The sequence below is a fragment of the Limulus polyphemus genome, unplaced genomic scaffold (assembly GCF_000517525.1).
Source record: "Limulus polyphemus unplaced genomic scaffold, Limulus_polyphemus-2.1.2 Scaffold4614, whole genome shotgun sequence".
In the NCBI taxonomy this organism is placed as follows: domain Eukaryota; kingdom Metazoa; phylum Arthropoda; class Merostomata; order Xiphosura; family Limulidae; genus Limulus; species Limulus polyphemus.
In genome coordinates, this window is record NW_013670224.1 from 8,061 (window position 1) to 24,736 (window position 16,676).

Below are 16,676 nucleotides of genomic sequence, written 5' to 3' on the forward strand. Positions count from 1 at the left end.
AAAAAAAAAAGATTACTATACCGATATAAATATAAAGTACGAATTTATATTGATAATTTTTTAACTACATAATGTTAAGTGAGGCTAACAGCTAGAAAGATTTATAGACACTGATGATGTGAAAAACTTGGAGACCCAGGTAACAGTAACCCTTATGACCTCCAGAGGATGATGTCAGAAATATGGATAGAAAGGAGAGGTCATGTCGGACATAAATCACTATGAATTTGAGATGATCAGTCAATTCCATAAACTGCATAACCAGGAAAAGTATAAGTAGAGGGAGGAGGAAGCCAGAATTCGCAAACACAAGTCAAATATGGAGGAACATAACAGTTTTAATTCAGGGTCGTGAGGTCGTGACTCTGAGCATCCAATGGAAGCCATATATGAACATTACCATAATTTAGTAACATTACCATTACGTGTCTGTAAAAGAGAATGGATGTTTTCAAGAGCCTAATCAGTATCATGATGGTGCTTTTTGAGCTGCCAAGAAAGGATCTTAGTATGCTAAAAACATTTGGATGCTTGAACAAGGTTATTTACCACTTCTCTAATGAAAGTCACAAAACTGAAAAAAAAAGGAATCTGTATAGCTTAAGTTTAACAGCAATCAAACCACATCATTAATAACCAGCACCTGAACCATGCATAAATTTCCAGCTAGAGCTTGGAATTGTGAACAGAAGTCAAAACGTCGTAATTAATGAAAAAAATTAATGAAATGAAATTTCAAAATCACAGTACAATTTTTTTGGTATACAATAAATAAATATTAACTTTTTCACTACTTTAAATACGAAATTTGATTTATAATAAATTAAAATATTTCATGCTGCTAAAAACAGAAAATTATATTTTCAGACTGTTAAAGAAGGCTTAATAGTTACCTTTATATTCACAATAATTATATTGTGTTATTAATATTAGGTAAAACTGCAATAATCTCAGAAACGCAACATCCAGAGGGCTTACAAAAGATTCAACAGCTGGAGTCGTACACACGGTAGGCCTTATTGATGAATAATATATATTTTATAAGACTGCAACAACAAATATGCCATCTAAACCTTTAGGGATTTTTAAGAGTAAAAAGAGTGTATGGTAATAGCATTCCAAGCACACTAAATGGATTAGATAAAGAATGTAGTGTTTAAAATATGATAGGCCTAATTACTAGTAATATTAATATCAAATTAATATCTTATGACAAGTATAATTCTATTTGTAATATTCCTAACCAGCTTTAAAAGAGTTTCACATCGTGTCAAATGTTGTTGTTATGAATAGTGTTCCGATGTGTCCGAGCCAGCCTGAACTCTGAAGAGCTCTGGATTGAGCGAAACGCGTCGTCGGCAATGGATATAACAAAAATACTATATACTAAATAGAGTCGTTTGGAAACTATTATTATACACCCTTCTAATTCATAAAAATTATAAATATAACTATAAGGGACTAATAAAGAATGTAGCGTTTACAAATGTAAGAGGCCTAATACTAATAGTAATAGTAATGTCTTTTGACAAGTGTAATTGTAGTCATTCTGTACCAGCTTGTAAATTGCTTACTCACCATAACATTTAATTAACCATAAATAGTATGTATTGACTATAAATACAACAATATAGAAAAAGTAAAAACAGAATAGGTTGTTGAATATTACTGTAAACTTGGACCCCTTTCTGTGACAATTGAACAATTTGTTTTAATCAACTCAGCAGTTGGAACTAAAATGCTAGAAGTCAATTTTTTTTTCCATCAATAGTTTTATTGATACAGTAAACAGCAGTGTGTTTATTATCTTAGCTTTAGAACTAACAGTGACTTTGGGGGCATGTTTTTTTGTTGTGTTTTTTTTGCCAAGTATTTTATAGAGTTTCTAATTTAGTGTAAGACATATATATATAATACCCTTTAGATGTGAGAAAACTGTGCTTATATGTCTACTTCAGTGTTCAACTATTTTTTTTTTTATAGAAAGAAAGAAGGAAAATAAACAATTCAAATTGTTTTTCAAACTATATTAAAACTATGTATTTAAATCAAATTTGTTATGAATGTTCCTGTAATCAGAAAATATAACAGTTTCTAAAGGTGATATTTTATTTTTTTATAAATAATATAACACCAAAAAGGAAAGGGTACATGTAAAGGAAATATACTTCTTTTATGACCATAAACATTTTATTTAAGAACAAAGAATGTAAAAAAGTTTGTATCAGTAAAATTATATATATATATGTTTATTCAACAGATATACCAGACAAGAAGAAGAAAAAGTCATAACTCAAGTTCCTGTGTTTGTAAGTCAACTTCATGATGTGGAGATTAAGGAAGGACAGCGAGTTCACTTCGAGTGCCGTTTACTCCCAGTTGGGGATACAAACCTTAAAGTTGAATGGTTTCATAATGGAAAGCCTATTAAAATGGGTAAAAAGTTATTAAGTGATATGATACAGGTTCTGGGCAAATTCAACATATTATACATTATGTTTTGATGCAGTATCATTAATTGTATATATAAGTTAAAGCTTTGAACCAATCAGTTATGGAAAATTACATTATGAAATAATAGCGTGTTTATATATATATAAATATATATATAAAACCATAATTTGAAAACCAACATACACATTTGTTTGTTTTTGATATTCACACAAAGTATCTGCATTAGCTGTTCCTAATTTTGAGTTGCTTGATAAGCAACAGGGAAGGCAGCTGTAAGTTAATAACAACCACCACCGACTCTGGCTACTCATAATAACGATAAACAATAGGGAAGGCAGCTGTAAGTTAATAACAACCACCATCGGCTCTGGCTACTCATAATGATGACATTTGTTCATCACTATTTTACATATTGTAAAGTGTAGAGCATAGTTTTACAGCAACAATTACAGACCCACAGATTGTAGGAGACTTATCTGTTTTTGAAACTTTCACTTTACGTAAGTCCGATGACTTGAATGTTGAGTAACACATCTAAGCATCGTACACTTACTAGCATACACTTTTGTGGAACCTTAAAAAAAGAAGTCATAGAGTTGAGCATGCCAGAGTGCAATTTAAACTTTTATGTTATTACTGGCCTCAATGGTATATAGAATATAAACAACACAAATCTGGAGCTTTCTCATACAGTGCACTAAATATTTCATTACAATGTGTTTGTTTTCTATGTGTCTTTATCCTGTTAATGTTTGTTTTCTGTGTGTGTCTGTTTTCTGAGTGTTTATGTTTTCTAATGTGTCTTTTGTTCTGTGTATGTATGTTTTTTACATTTGGCTATTTTCAATGTATGTTTTCTACTTTTTCCTATTTTCAATATGCATGCATGTTTTTGTTTTTTACGTGTGCCTGTTTTCAATATGTGTTTGTTTTCTTTGTGTTTCCATTTTCTACATATGTCTATTTTTAACATGTTTCATTTTTCTGCATGTGTCTATTTTCAGTATGTGTTTGTTTTCTATGTATGTCTACTTTTATACCATAGTTGGTAGAATACAATGTAGCTTTTATTATGCACCTTTCATATTTACACACATGTATCCAGTGAAACTAATATTCTTATTTAGAAAAGTTATTATGAAAACATGATATGGAAAGTTGTAGAGATAGAAATATAATTATGTTCACATTTTATGGGATAATTTTTGGGTTGATCAGCTTTTATTCATAAGGAAGAAGCAAACTGGATTTATCAAACTTTGAAGCAATAGTAAAAGATTTGTAAAATTAATGATGAGATAAATAAAGTGGATGAATAATCATTATTTATTCAAAGAAATGTTTTTTAATAGAAAATATTCCGTTTTTTCCAAGTTATAATGAAATGGATTTTTTTGAGATTGAGAAAATCCTATTGCAAATATCTTGAAATAAAAATTGTTTTTCATTTCAGGTACACGCTTTATTGAGACCCTTAGTTTTGGTTTTGTGGCACTTGACATTATGTACGCTTATCCTGAGGATGCAGGAACATACATGTGTAGGGCAACAAATGCCCTTGGAGAAGCTGTCACATCAGCCCAGTTAAGGTGTTACGGTAAGTTGTTTGATAAAACTAGTTGTACTTTTGCAAAATAAAATACTGTATATTCCTAACTCAGTAGTAAGTCTGCAGGTTGTGATGCTAAAGATCGGGTTTCAATACGTATGGTTTGCAGAGCACAAATATCCCATTGAGTAGTTTGTGATTAACAACAAACAAATAAAAAAAAGTATATTCTGAGACTCATCACCTTTAAAATTTGAACTGTAGAAACTTAGCCTTTATGAACCAGTTATATTTAGAATGATATATTGTGACATTATTCTATGTGCTGTTGATAAATATTGTTACATCTCCGTTTGTTAATTAACTTTCCGTAACTTTACTTAATAAAACTGGTTTATTCTTTCCGAATACAACTTTATCGATACACTGAACTTCAACAATCGCGCTAAACAAAAACCATAACAACGAACGTCAATAATACTTCTGACCGCAGATCAATTACTCACTATCTACACACACATTACGTTACCTTCTTTTATATACCAGCCTACCCTATATCTAGTAAGAACTAGAACATTTGCCAAAGTACAGGATAATTCTAGAAAGTAGAGAGCGTGAGAATCACATGATCTTGATGACGCAACAATATGTTCAGAAACTTGAAATGAAAGAGAAGCTAGGGTTATTGTAATTAGAAGTATCTATACACAGTTTAGATATTCTAGATATAAGTATTTTTTTATTTCTGTCAGCATTTTGTATTGTCAGTTTATTTTTCATCTTGTCTGTATTTAGAGATGAATGGCAGCACTATGAGATTATGAAAATTTTAAGAATATTCCTTGAATATACTCTCATCATCTCTGTATTGTTCATAATTAAATCAAGGTTTTCTGTAAGACAGAAAAGTTTGTACAGTCAGACTTATGGGCTTTTGTACAACAAGTATACATTTGAGATACTGACAATATTTTGCAAAATATTGCTTCATATAATGTGTACGTGTTTCTAATATTTTCAAACCTAGCACTTCATATTACAAATCATTTTTATTAAACTCATAGGTATTAAAGAAAAAGAGAATGATGGTCTAAGTTGGCTCAGTGGTCCCTTGGAAAAGAAATATTGTACTTGCTTTAATGAAAAAGGGAAGAGGAAAAGTATTAAAAGAATCGACCCGCTGTCTGAATTAATAACAATGCAAACTTCCTTTTTTTTTCAGAAAAGGATAAATTGATCCTTGACTCCCAACAACCAGATAGTCTGCAGAAGATTCAACAATTAGAAGACAGCAGTCGCTATCATAAGACTACTACAGTAGAAGAAGCCATTTCACAATCTCCAGTTTTTGTACAGCCTATGAGAAACTTGCAACTCCAAGAAAACCAAAGTGCTCATTTTGAGTGTCGTCTTATACCTATTGGAGATCCCAAGTTGAAGGTGGAATGGTTTTTTAATGGTGTGGCTCTTATGCAAGGTAAATATAATTATTATATTTTCAGTTTAATTGCAATACCAATGTATATATATAATTTATGCTGAGGATTTATGAATATTTCTTAACACAATATAACATTTTCAAGCCTTTTACAACATAGATATAAGAATATAAAGTCTACGCCTAACAGCGGAAACCTTGCTTCTTACAAAAATAATATAACATTTAAGGATAACAAAGGACCTATTAGTCCATCTAGGCTGTCCAGTCCACTACATTCAAATATTAAAAACAGAAACAAAAAGGAATTCGCAGCCAACCCTTATCATTCAGATCTTTATCAAGCCTTCCCTTAAACTTCTTTGAATTTACTACTTCTACCACATCTGAAGGCAACCGATTCTAAAGGCAAAATAAAACTGTCTACTTTAAAGATGACCCGTATACTGTCAAAATTTATATTTGTATCCCCTAGTCTTAACCATTAAGTATGAAAAAAGATGATGCATCAACACTATTATTTGCCTCAACAATCTTAAACACCTCAGTCAGATCGCTCCTAACTCATCTTTTCTCTAAAACTGTTTTATAGATATTAACCTGTTTTCAAATGACAACCTTTCCATCCTAATAGCCCTTCTCCGCACATTTTCTAACAATTCAATGTCCTTTCTAATGTAAGGCATCTAAGACTGAACACAATACTCCAAATATGTTCTAACTAGTGACCTATACAGTGAAGTTATAACCTTTAAATGGTGAGTATAATATTCATAGTAATTTGTACAAATTGAAACAACTCCTCCAGTTTCTTATTATGCATTTGTGTCTGTGTGCTTTTATTTCTAATTTGGCCAAGTGTTAATTGATGTTTGAGTTATATGTTTAGTTAAATTTCTTCATATTTTAAAATTTTCATATGTATTATTGGAGATCAGTTTTTAATAATTCAGTCCTCAAGCCCCATTATTTTACTGTATTAATAAATAATTGACAAGTGTTTAGTCATATTAAGATTGTTTTCTATTTTTTGCAGCCACTCGTGTCACCACTATGCATGACTTTGGATATGCTGCTCTAGATCTGGCCTATGTGAAACCTGAAGACAGTGGTACATATTCGTGTAAGGCAACAAATGAACTTGGACAAGCTGTTTGTTCTGCCACTTTGACCGTCAAAGGTAGGTTACCACATCTAAAAGTCTGTAATTGTAAATTTAAGGTTTGTTACTGTATTTTATCATACCAGAAGTGTCATATTGATGCAAGACTAGTTGTAGTTTTGCATTTGTTTTTATTATTTTACTCTTACTTGAGAACTGAATAGATAGAATAGATGTTACTATATAGGTGTTACTATATATTCAGATATGCTTATGAACTATAGAATGAAAATGGAAAGTGAAACTGAAAAAAACTCAATGGGAATTGTAATGGTATTTATATTGTGACTTTAAATTTCCATGTGGTAGTTTTTTTTTTTATAAATTATGAAGCATATTTTTTTATAAAAGAATATTTATAGAATACTCATTTTAGTTCTAACACAGGAATATTGTTCATTTCTGGTTTATCTCTTTGATGTTTCACTATTTCATATTAAAAATATTGGCCTTCATCTTAACCATTATAATGAGTTTTCATATTCATTTTTGGCTCAGAAAATGTGTTAATTGTACATTATTTTGGCTAGAAACTTAACTGTTTTAATGTTTCATTAATTACGATCTATATTTATTTTTCATCATTAGATATACAGCTTGGTTTTCATTGTGTTTATAGCATATGGATACTTTAAGATTGTTCAAACCCAAGTAACTACAGAAGTAATAATATTGTGTCTACAGGATCAAGTAACTTGCTGCTTGAATCTCAACAACCTGATAGCCTTCACCAGATTCAATACCTTGAGGACTCAACTAGACACCAGAGGGAGGTTACGGAAGAAATGGTAATCACTAGTAGACCAGTCTTTGTTACTCCATTGAGAGGACCCACTAAGTTGACAGAAGGTCAGAACAGTCATCTTGAGTGCAAAATTGAACCATATCCAGATCCTACAATGAAGATTGAATGGTTTTACAATGGTCAGATCTTAAAAACAGGTAACGTAAAAGGTTCCACTAAATAATCATTGAAAACAATGCAAAAACGTCATAACATACACATTGTTTCAGTAGTCCATTACCTGATAACAAGTGGTAATATATAACTAATAATTATTCAGTAAATTAAGCTAATACTGTTGTATTACATGCTTGTTTATATTCACAAAGTAAGTAAACTACAAATCTGACTTATATAGTGATGTAAAAAATAAGTAATTAAGTGTTTATTAATTCATAGATTATTTTAACAATTTACTGTTTTACTGTAATTAATGTGTAAAGATGTGTAATAAACACAGTTTTTACTCATGAAATTGTTTAATTTTTTTATCATAAAACACACAGTTAAACATTGGAGATGGAATATTAAATGGTTACCCTCTGGTAATATTCTCTTAGCTCATCGCTTCCGCACAGTGTATGACTTTGGACACGTGGCCCTAGACATCTTTTCAGTTAATGCTGAAGATTCAGGTGAATACATGGTCAAGGCAACAAACTGTTTGGGCACCTCTACCTCATCCGTCGTTATTCAAGTAACAGGTAAAAGAAAACATAAACATTAATTTGTTTGAAAAAGGTCTCTATTGTAATTATTAGGTTATTGGTCACAAAATTAAGGCATTTTCATGTGTTTTCTTTATGTGGCTTGGTTGATGTAAGTTTGTATGATATATCATGTGGCTTGGTTGATGTAAGTTTGTATGATATATCATGTGGCTTGGTTGATGTAAGTTTGTATGATATATCATGTGGCTTGGTTGATGTAAGTTTGTATGATATATCAACATATCGCTATATGTAAACAAAGTACAGATTTGTTTTTGTTTTTAGACAACTTATGTATTTTATATTTCTTGAAAATTATTCCATTACATATTTGTCATTCCTGTGTAATTTTATTCCACTCATTTTGTAGCCAAAAGTGGATTGATTTTAGAATCACAGCAGCCTGACAGTCTGCAGCAAATCCAATATCTGGAAGATGAAAGTCGCTTCCGCAAAACCACAGTTGAAGAAGTCGTATATGATCAACGTCCAGCATTTGGACGGCTGCTTCATGACTTGGAAAACCTGGTTGAAGGACAGAGAGCTCACCTTGAAGCTACACTGACTCCAGTTAATGATCCAAACTTAAAGATTGAATGGTTCTTCAATGGCTATCCGATTCAACAAGGTCAATAATAGTGACTACAATAGAGAAAAATAGTATTTTATTTTCTGTTATCTCCTTTGTTTCTTTTATTTTATTTATATGAATAAATTAGCATTTCATTTGTTAGTTTACGTACTTTTATTCCAGAAAATATGAAAGAAAATTAAACTGGACTTAAGAAAGAAGACATACATAATTATTTGGGAAATAATTTATTGAAGGTTTCACTCTTTAGGTCATCGCTTTAAAACGACATGTGACTTTGGATATGTAGCCCTGGATATCCTGTATGTCTTGCCAGAGGACACTGGTACTTACATTTGTAAAGCCGTAAACAAAGTTGGTGAAGCTATAACCACTTGCTCACTAAGAGTTCAGAGTAAGAGACATAGTATTAGATTCCTTTACCTTTCATTATTTTTAAACAGGACACTAGTGATTCTTATTGGTTTGAATAAAAACTTTTGTTAATCAGCAGTTAAAAATCTGTTTAGGACTCACACTTTGATTAAAAGCTCCGTATGCAGAAAAAATTAGCCATACAAATAAAAAAAATGTAACAGTATTTCAGTTTGAAAAAATTGGAATCTGAAAAATCATGTGCCTTGTAATCAAGTTTTAGATTTTGCAAAGGATGTTTCTGACTGCCTGTTTTGTATGTGCATTTGTGTTATAAATAAATGTATTTTTAAAATATCATTAAATATTTTTTTATTTAAAAACCATATTGAATTTGAACTTGAGTATAACAATTTAACTGGAGTGAAGTTTAATAGGAAAGATTTAAAACTGCCCTTAATTATGATATTGATATGAAATTGCTTGTTCTTGTTTACAGAAAAATAATGGATCATGTTAACAAAACAGACTTGTTATATAAAAGTAACCATGTACTTTATGATGTGTATATTATTATACTTAAAATATGGCCAATATCTATATACTTTACACGTAATAAGGATAAATTATGAACTTATCATCATTAAAAATTTGTGTATGTTGTTGAATTTCTTATATGACTGATACCATATTTTTTCTTGTTCCGTCCTTCTCTTGTATTTTACAGGCAAGAGTGGAATAATCTTGGATACACTACATGAAGAAGGCTTGGAGAAAATTCGAGAGCTTGAAACTTCCTACATCCCTAAAGCAGAAGAGCCTGTCATTCAAGTTTGTCCACCTGTATTCTTAAAACCTCTGATTAATCAAGAGAACCTGATGGAAGGGAAACCTGTTCATCTGGAATGTCGTCTTGAGCCTGTGAATGACCCTAAGTTGCAAGTTATGTGGTACATCAATGGAGTAGAAATTCAAGCAGGTGAGTTGCATTGTAGTTAACAGAATTGTTTGTTTTGGACATAATAACTATGTCGTAGATTTCACAATCACGCTTTTATACTTAGACCAGCTAAGTTATTTTCAAACACAAAAACTCAGTTACACATTTTCTTTCTTCTTCATTTTAAGGTCATCGATTCAGAACAACTCATGACTTTGGTTATGTAGCACTGGACATTCTTTATGCCAATCCAGAGGACACTGGTATATATATGTGTAAAGCAGTGAATGACCTGGGAGAGGCTGTCTCAACATGCTCCATTAAAATCCAAGGTAAATAGCATTAACCTGTTGAACAGTGTTTAACGTAGAGGAGTCATATATTCATTAATTATTTGAAAATAGTAATGGATTTACAAGTGGAAGACATGGGATTTTATTTCCTGGAGGTCGGCCATAATAAATTACAAAAATGTTTACAGCTGTTTTAAGAAGATCTTTTAGAGTACAAGTAAAGGGATGTAGCAGGAAGCTATATGTGAGATGGGTAAAGATATTTCTATCCAAACTTCAGTATGTTGCTTGGCAATAATGTATTGTGAGAGATGATTTTCCAGTTCGATACCAGGAACTTGGTACACGAAGTATGAGGAAACATTGTTAATGTCATAGAGCAGTGTATGGACACTGTCTTTTCAACTTACTTCATTAAAGTGTTTGGATCTCATTTTGTAATTATCATGCACACTACGTATCATGAGGGCACATAATATATGATGGTATTAGTAGTGGGTAAATGTTGACGTAAGCATTCACTGATAACAATTTTACTAAGATCCAGTATATAGAAAAGAAAACCCATTTCTTTCTGAACACCATTTGTATTATGACACTGTTAAGCATGAAGCTGTACAGAGGACTATTTAGGCTGTGCCTGCTTAGGGGATTAAACCCCAAATTTTAGTGTTATAAGCCTTCTAGATTACTGAGCCACTATGGGGGCAAACTAGTAATTAAAATACTGAAATAAATACTTTGATGTACAACGTACAAGTTGAAGTTTCCTTTTACTACTGAGTTGTAGTGAACAGTGTTTTCATGGTAATCAATAAAATTTATTTTTTATTTGAAAAAATATTTGAGAAACTGACAAGAATCAATTTTAACAGAGTAATGATCGATTGTTCAGATGTTTGTGAGTTGACACATGTAACATTATTGTAAGAGGGACATAACTGCTTATTTCAATAGAAATTTATAATCTAATAGTATGTTATTATTATAAACATAAATAATGACCTATATTTCCACAATGTAGCTTTATTAGCTCAATATTTCGCTCTTACGCCTCCATCAGGAGCTATAAATTTTCTACCAGTTCACTAATCCAGTTCAATCTGTGAACTGGTAAGAAATCGATAGCTCCTGATGAAGCTGTAATAGTGAAATATTGAGCTAATAAAGCTACATTCTGGAGATATAGGTCATTATTTTATCTACGTTTACAAAAATGTCTCATAATAAACTCCAGTTTGCGTTAAACAAAGTCAAGAATAATAGTATGTTATTATTATTTAATACCATAAAGTGGTGGATATTTTATTAAAACATTTTAGTTTCAAGCTTATCCACCTATTCTGTTTTTAAGTAACAAATAAGCTAAATAATCTGAACACTGAGTACAGCTACTCTAGATATTTTTTACTTGATGGAAGGTGTAGACAGAAGAGAGTATACTTGAAAGTCGTTGTTAATAGACTGTATCTGTTTAGGAAGTTTTTGGATGACATTAGCAGCTTGAAATGTTATCCAAAACTTCTTAGACATTTGTAAAATCTATTTAAAGTAGCTTCTAGACATTTAAGAGAATCATTAAATAAAATAAATATTATCTCATGTTCAGGTCGGAGAAATGTGTATTTTGAAACTCAACATCCTGAAGGACTGGAAAAGATCAGAGAACTGGAATGTCAGCCCAAGTACCAGTCAGTGGAAGTGGAAGAAAGGCCAGTTTCTAAGCCATACTTTACACTTGAATTAAAAGGAATTACAGAACTTATTGAAGGCCAGACGGGTCACTTGGAATGTCGAGTTGAGCCAGCCCATGATTCAAATCTCCATGTGGAAATTTTACATAATGGCAAACCCCTAGATGCTGGTGAGCATGTGTTTGTTATCATGAACATTTTTTAAACTTAAATATATTGTGATGTCTCTCTGTTGATTGTAACCATATGTGTTTTCTCTTTCAACAAGCCAAGTACAATTATAATTTAGTTTTTACGGTTTCATGTCATGTTGGTCACAGTTATAATTTCGAAAGTTCTGACCTTATAGACAGGAAACTCTCCAGTCAGATACTAGATTGACAATGATACTAAGTGTTGAGATACAGAAATCGAATGAACATTTTTATTATCAGTTTAACCTTCTTGCTTTGGGCAGGTCAGAGAGTTGCATTCAAGATTTAATTAAACTACTGTATTATCACTTTATATGGATAAATTTGGCATCCAAACATAGTTAATAAATCAACTTTTAATATAAGTTTTAAGTTCTTAATCTTATAAGGAAATATTTAAAAAATCCTCAATCTCCCCTAGTATGAGAATTGTAACATTTGCTTTCTAGGTCTTCCCTGTTCTCTAATTTATTTACCACCCCTCTGAGAAGTATATAATTTAATGTAAATTACTCATCATAATATACAAAGTGTAAGTTTTATAGCCTTGAATCTTATTTGTTAATGGAGCCATAAACTAGAAAATTAGACCCATTGCCATGCCCATCTGACACATCCTCTCTTTCATAAGTTGCCAATAGTTCTCTCTGATGTTTTATACTGTGTTATTTATAACCAATAGAAAGCCAAAGTTTTAACCTATCAAATGACATATTATCTTACATTGTTATTTATGCTTGTGAGAAGCCTGTGCATTACATAATTCGAAAGGGTAACATGAGCTACACATTTGCCAAGAGATTTACAACTTGTGTAGAGGGATTGTTAGTTAGACATGGTCCAAAGAGCAATAAAACGAAAAATTTAAAATGTATACAAGCTTTAAGCTATTTAGAATAAACAGTTATAGTTTTCTGTTATGATTTGCAGTCATTCTAGAAAGAAAAACGGGGAATTTAGGTTTATTTCATACTTTTTATGGTGGTTATGAGGTTGGCTAAATTGACCAAATGCGTATAGAGTAGAGAAAATAACATAAAGTGTTTGTTATTTATTTAGGAGATTGTGAAAATGAAATATGACAATTTTCAGATGAAGAAAAGTATTTCTAATCTTAACATGAAAATCACTTTGCACTTCGTGGACAAATGTTTCGGTAAGATTATTATAAAATCTGATTTTTTGTGTACAAAATACTTGTAATGCTTCCTGAAAGGTTGCCAAATTTCATGAAGATACAAAACATATTAAAGGTTATATGATGAAAATTTATGGTTACTTTAGGGTCATAAGGTCAGTGTAATCCACCGAGTCTGTAGCGAGAGTGTTAATGTTACCTGAATATATAAGTATTGTAGAAGGAATGTTGAATATAATTCCAAATTTATTCTGTGTATCTACATGATATGCTTTTAGTAAAATGTTAAAGCCTGTGGTACACAAAAAATCAGATGTGCTACAAAAATATTTGTATTCAAGATATACCTGTGAATTGGTGATGTCAGACTGACTCAGACTTTCACAGGTTGGTGTGCAAGGTGGTGTTCATGTGAAGAATAAGAATACGTTTGTCCAACCTGAATTGATGATGTCAGACTGACTCAGGTTGGTGTGCAAGGTGGTGTTCATGTGAAGAATAAGAATACGTTTGTCCAACCTCTATAACCTCTGAAATACATATATGTACAGTTTTTTCAGTGTCCCTGTATATTGTATCTGGTGTTTATTCTTCTCCACCATGAACTGTCAATAAATCAGCAACATAGGATGAATAGTTGGTAACTCTGACATCTATGTTGAATGACACCCTGTAATAGGTTTTGACATGCACACTTTGATCTCTGGTACTACGACATATTCGTTCAACTGTTGATCCCTGCTGTGGGTTAAGAGCAGGTAGCCTATTATTCATCTCCTCGCTTTACTTAACAACATTAAATATAGAACTAATGACAAATACTACACTCAACAACAAGTAAACGTAGAACTAATGACAAACACTACACTCAACAACAAGTAAACGTAGAACTAATGACAAACACTACACTCAACAACAAGTAAACGTAGAACGAATGACAAACACTACACTCAACAACAAGTAAATGTAGAACTAATGACAAACACTACACTCAACAACAAGTAAACGTAGAACTAATGACAAACACTACACTCAACAACAAGTAAACGTAGAACTAATGACAAACACTACACTCAACAACAAGTAAATGTAGAACTAATGACAAACACTACACTCAACAACAAGTAAACGTAGAACTAATGACAAACACTACACTCAACAACAAGTAAACGTAAAACTAATGACAAACACTACACTCAACAACAAGTAAACGTAGAACGAATGACAAACATTATGTATGTATTAAAGTATTGCTTTTGCCATTGTCACTAAACTTCAAATACTGTTCAACTCAATAATCACTGATACTGTGCCTAGATGGTCAATCCATCTAGCATACAAAATGTAACTGACGAAAGCATTAAGAACTTACTAAACACTAAGATATAAGACATAGGAGAATGCAGAGAAAAAAAACCATTACATATACTGATAGAAGAAAACTGATGCCTGTTTGGAAGGTTTTTACTGCATTTAACCAGAACATTTAATTATGTTTATTATGGAAGGAAAACTAAATAAGTGAAAAGTTTTTGAAACTAACTTAACTCATGAAAATTGCATGGCTTCAGACTGATTTAAAAATTTTAGGTAGACTCTTTCTTGCAACCCATGATGGGAAGATATAGTTTTGGGGTTTTTAGAAATCTCTCACAGTGTCCCATTTCTAGTAGGATAAATCTTCCGTTATTCTAGCTGTGTTAAGCAGTGTTTTGTACTAGCACATATCATCTTTACAGATTATTGCTAATGAAATATGTGACGGAAATATGAGGTAGACGACAATTATTCAACATATAAATTTCATGCATCTTACTGAACTCCAGGTCATCTGTCTTAATCATCTCTTATGGTTATTAATGTGTGTGAAGGTAATGTCACAAAGATAAATCATGATGCTGGACAGTCACCCATCGACTTCTTGACCGTAGTAGATAGCTGTGAAAGTTGAATTTCATGTCTGTGAATTTTGTGTCTATCCATGATTACTCATTCATTGTCACTTTTAAACAATTCATTGAACTTTCAAATGTAATGTAGTTTTAGTAAAGGCACAAAAAGTAGTATTTCTTTTTGTTTGTTTGTTTGTCTGTAGAGAATTTCACATGATCTTGTTGTCTAACCTGTAGATATGTCCGCTTGAGTACACCACGGTCAGTGATAGTTCTACGATTCCTTTAGATGAGCAACCATTCCCTGGGTTTTACTGACCCTTGTCTAGAGTAGGTTTCACTTACTGACCCTTGACAAATTATACTCACGGAAACTCCCTGTTCATCAGTCTTAAAGTATAGTTTGGAAAATGTTTTTATGGTAAGAAACAGATAGTATAAAATATTGTAAAATTGATTAATACAAATCATACCAGATTTCAGTAAATACACATGCTTTGGCCAACTGCACAGTCACCCGATTTTTCACCTTATTCCCGAAGTGTAATACGCTGACAGGTAATTAAAAATGACAAAGATGTTTCAGGATGTAGTTTAAAAAAAAAAAGAGAACACTTTTTGATTTTCTACAATTATGTTTTCTGGACTAATAGTTCATGTTTTATTTCTACTTTAAACAAAAATGGTGTTTTTTTATAGTGTTGTTTGTATATAGCGTTTATATACTTCTGTCATTCTGCTGCTCATTAGTTTTGATGGGACTTCTTAAAACTGTGCAGAATAAATAAGATGAAAATATATTTTTTTTTGTTAAACTACTTCGATGAGAATACTTTTTTAACTATGATATAAATAATTTAATACATACTACAGTAGTTTCACATTTAAATCTAAGAAATAATGCCCCCCAGTAGCTCAGTGGTGGCTTATAACACTAAAAACTGGGCTTTGATCCCTGTGGTGGGCACAGCACAGATAACCCATTGTATAACTTTGAGCTTAACAACAAAGCAGTAGAAGTAGTTGAGTAAATTCTTTTCTGTTATTTTACTTACATTTGTTATATTTGGACTATTTTTTATCATGCATATTATATATTTTTTAATCATTTTATGTGTCGTACAGGATCTCGTTTCCATGTAACATTTGACTTTGGTTATGTTGCCCTGGATATCAGACATGTATTACCGGAGGACACGGGGATGTTTACTGTTAAGGCCAAAAACAATCTTGGAGAAGCCACTAGCTCTATTAACATCAGAGTGCAAGGTAAAATATGAACCTTTTCTAAATATTACTAGTTTAGTAATTACATTACTTATTTTAAGAGAGTAACATCGGTTGCGGCCCGGCATGGCCAGGTGGTTAGGGCACTCGACTTGCAATCTGAGGGTCGCGGGTTCAGCCGTGGGGGCATTATAATGTGCCGGTCAATCCAACAATTCGTTGGTAAAAGAGTAGCCCAAGAGTTGGCAGTGGGTG

General features: G+C 31.8%; 1 protein-coding gene across 1 annotated transcript in view; it reads left to right on the forward strand.

The window, feature by feature from the left end:
* LOC106471424 (titin-like) overlaps positions 1 to 16,676 on the forward strand; it is a gene marked incomplete at both ends in the record, with an annotated part of 82,671 nt that overhangs the window by 5,818 nt on the left and 60,177 nt on the right. The window contains 13 exons of the mRNA XM_013932025.1: positions 934 to 1,009; positions 2,261 to 2,436; positions 3,908 to 4,051; positions 5,226 to 5,480; positions 6,478 to 6,621; positions 7,288 to 7,545; positions 7,948 to 8,091; positions 8,468 to 8,725; positions 8,940 to 9,083; positions 9,771 to 10,022; positions 10,172 to 10,315; positions 11,886 to 12,140; positions 16,320 to 16,463. Of these exons, the coding sequence (XP_013787479.1) occupies positions 934 to 1,009; positions 2,261 to 2,436; positions 3,908 to 4,051; positions 5,226 to 5,480; positions 6,478 to 6,621; positions 7,288 to 7,545; positions 7,948 to 8,091; positions 8,468 to 8,725; positions 8,940 to 9,083; positions 9,771 to 10,022; positions 10,172 to 10,315; positions 11,886 to 12,140; positions 16,320 to 16,463 (2,394 nt within the window). The remainder of the gene's footprint in view (positions 1 to 933; positions 1,010 to 2,260; positions 2,437 to 3,907; positions 4,052 to 5,225; positions 5,481 to 6,477; positions 6,622 to 7,287; positions 7,546 to 7,947; positions 8,092 to 8,467; positions 8,726 to 8,939; positions 9,084 to 9,770; positions 10,023 to 10,171; positions 10,316 to 11,885; positions 12,141 to 16,319; positions 16,464 to 16,676) is intronic.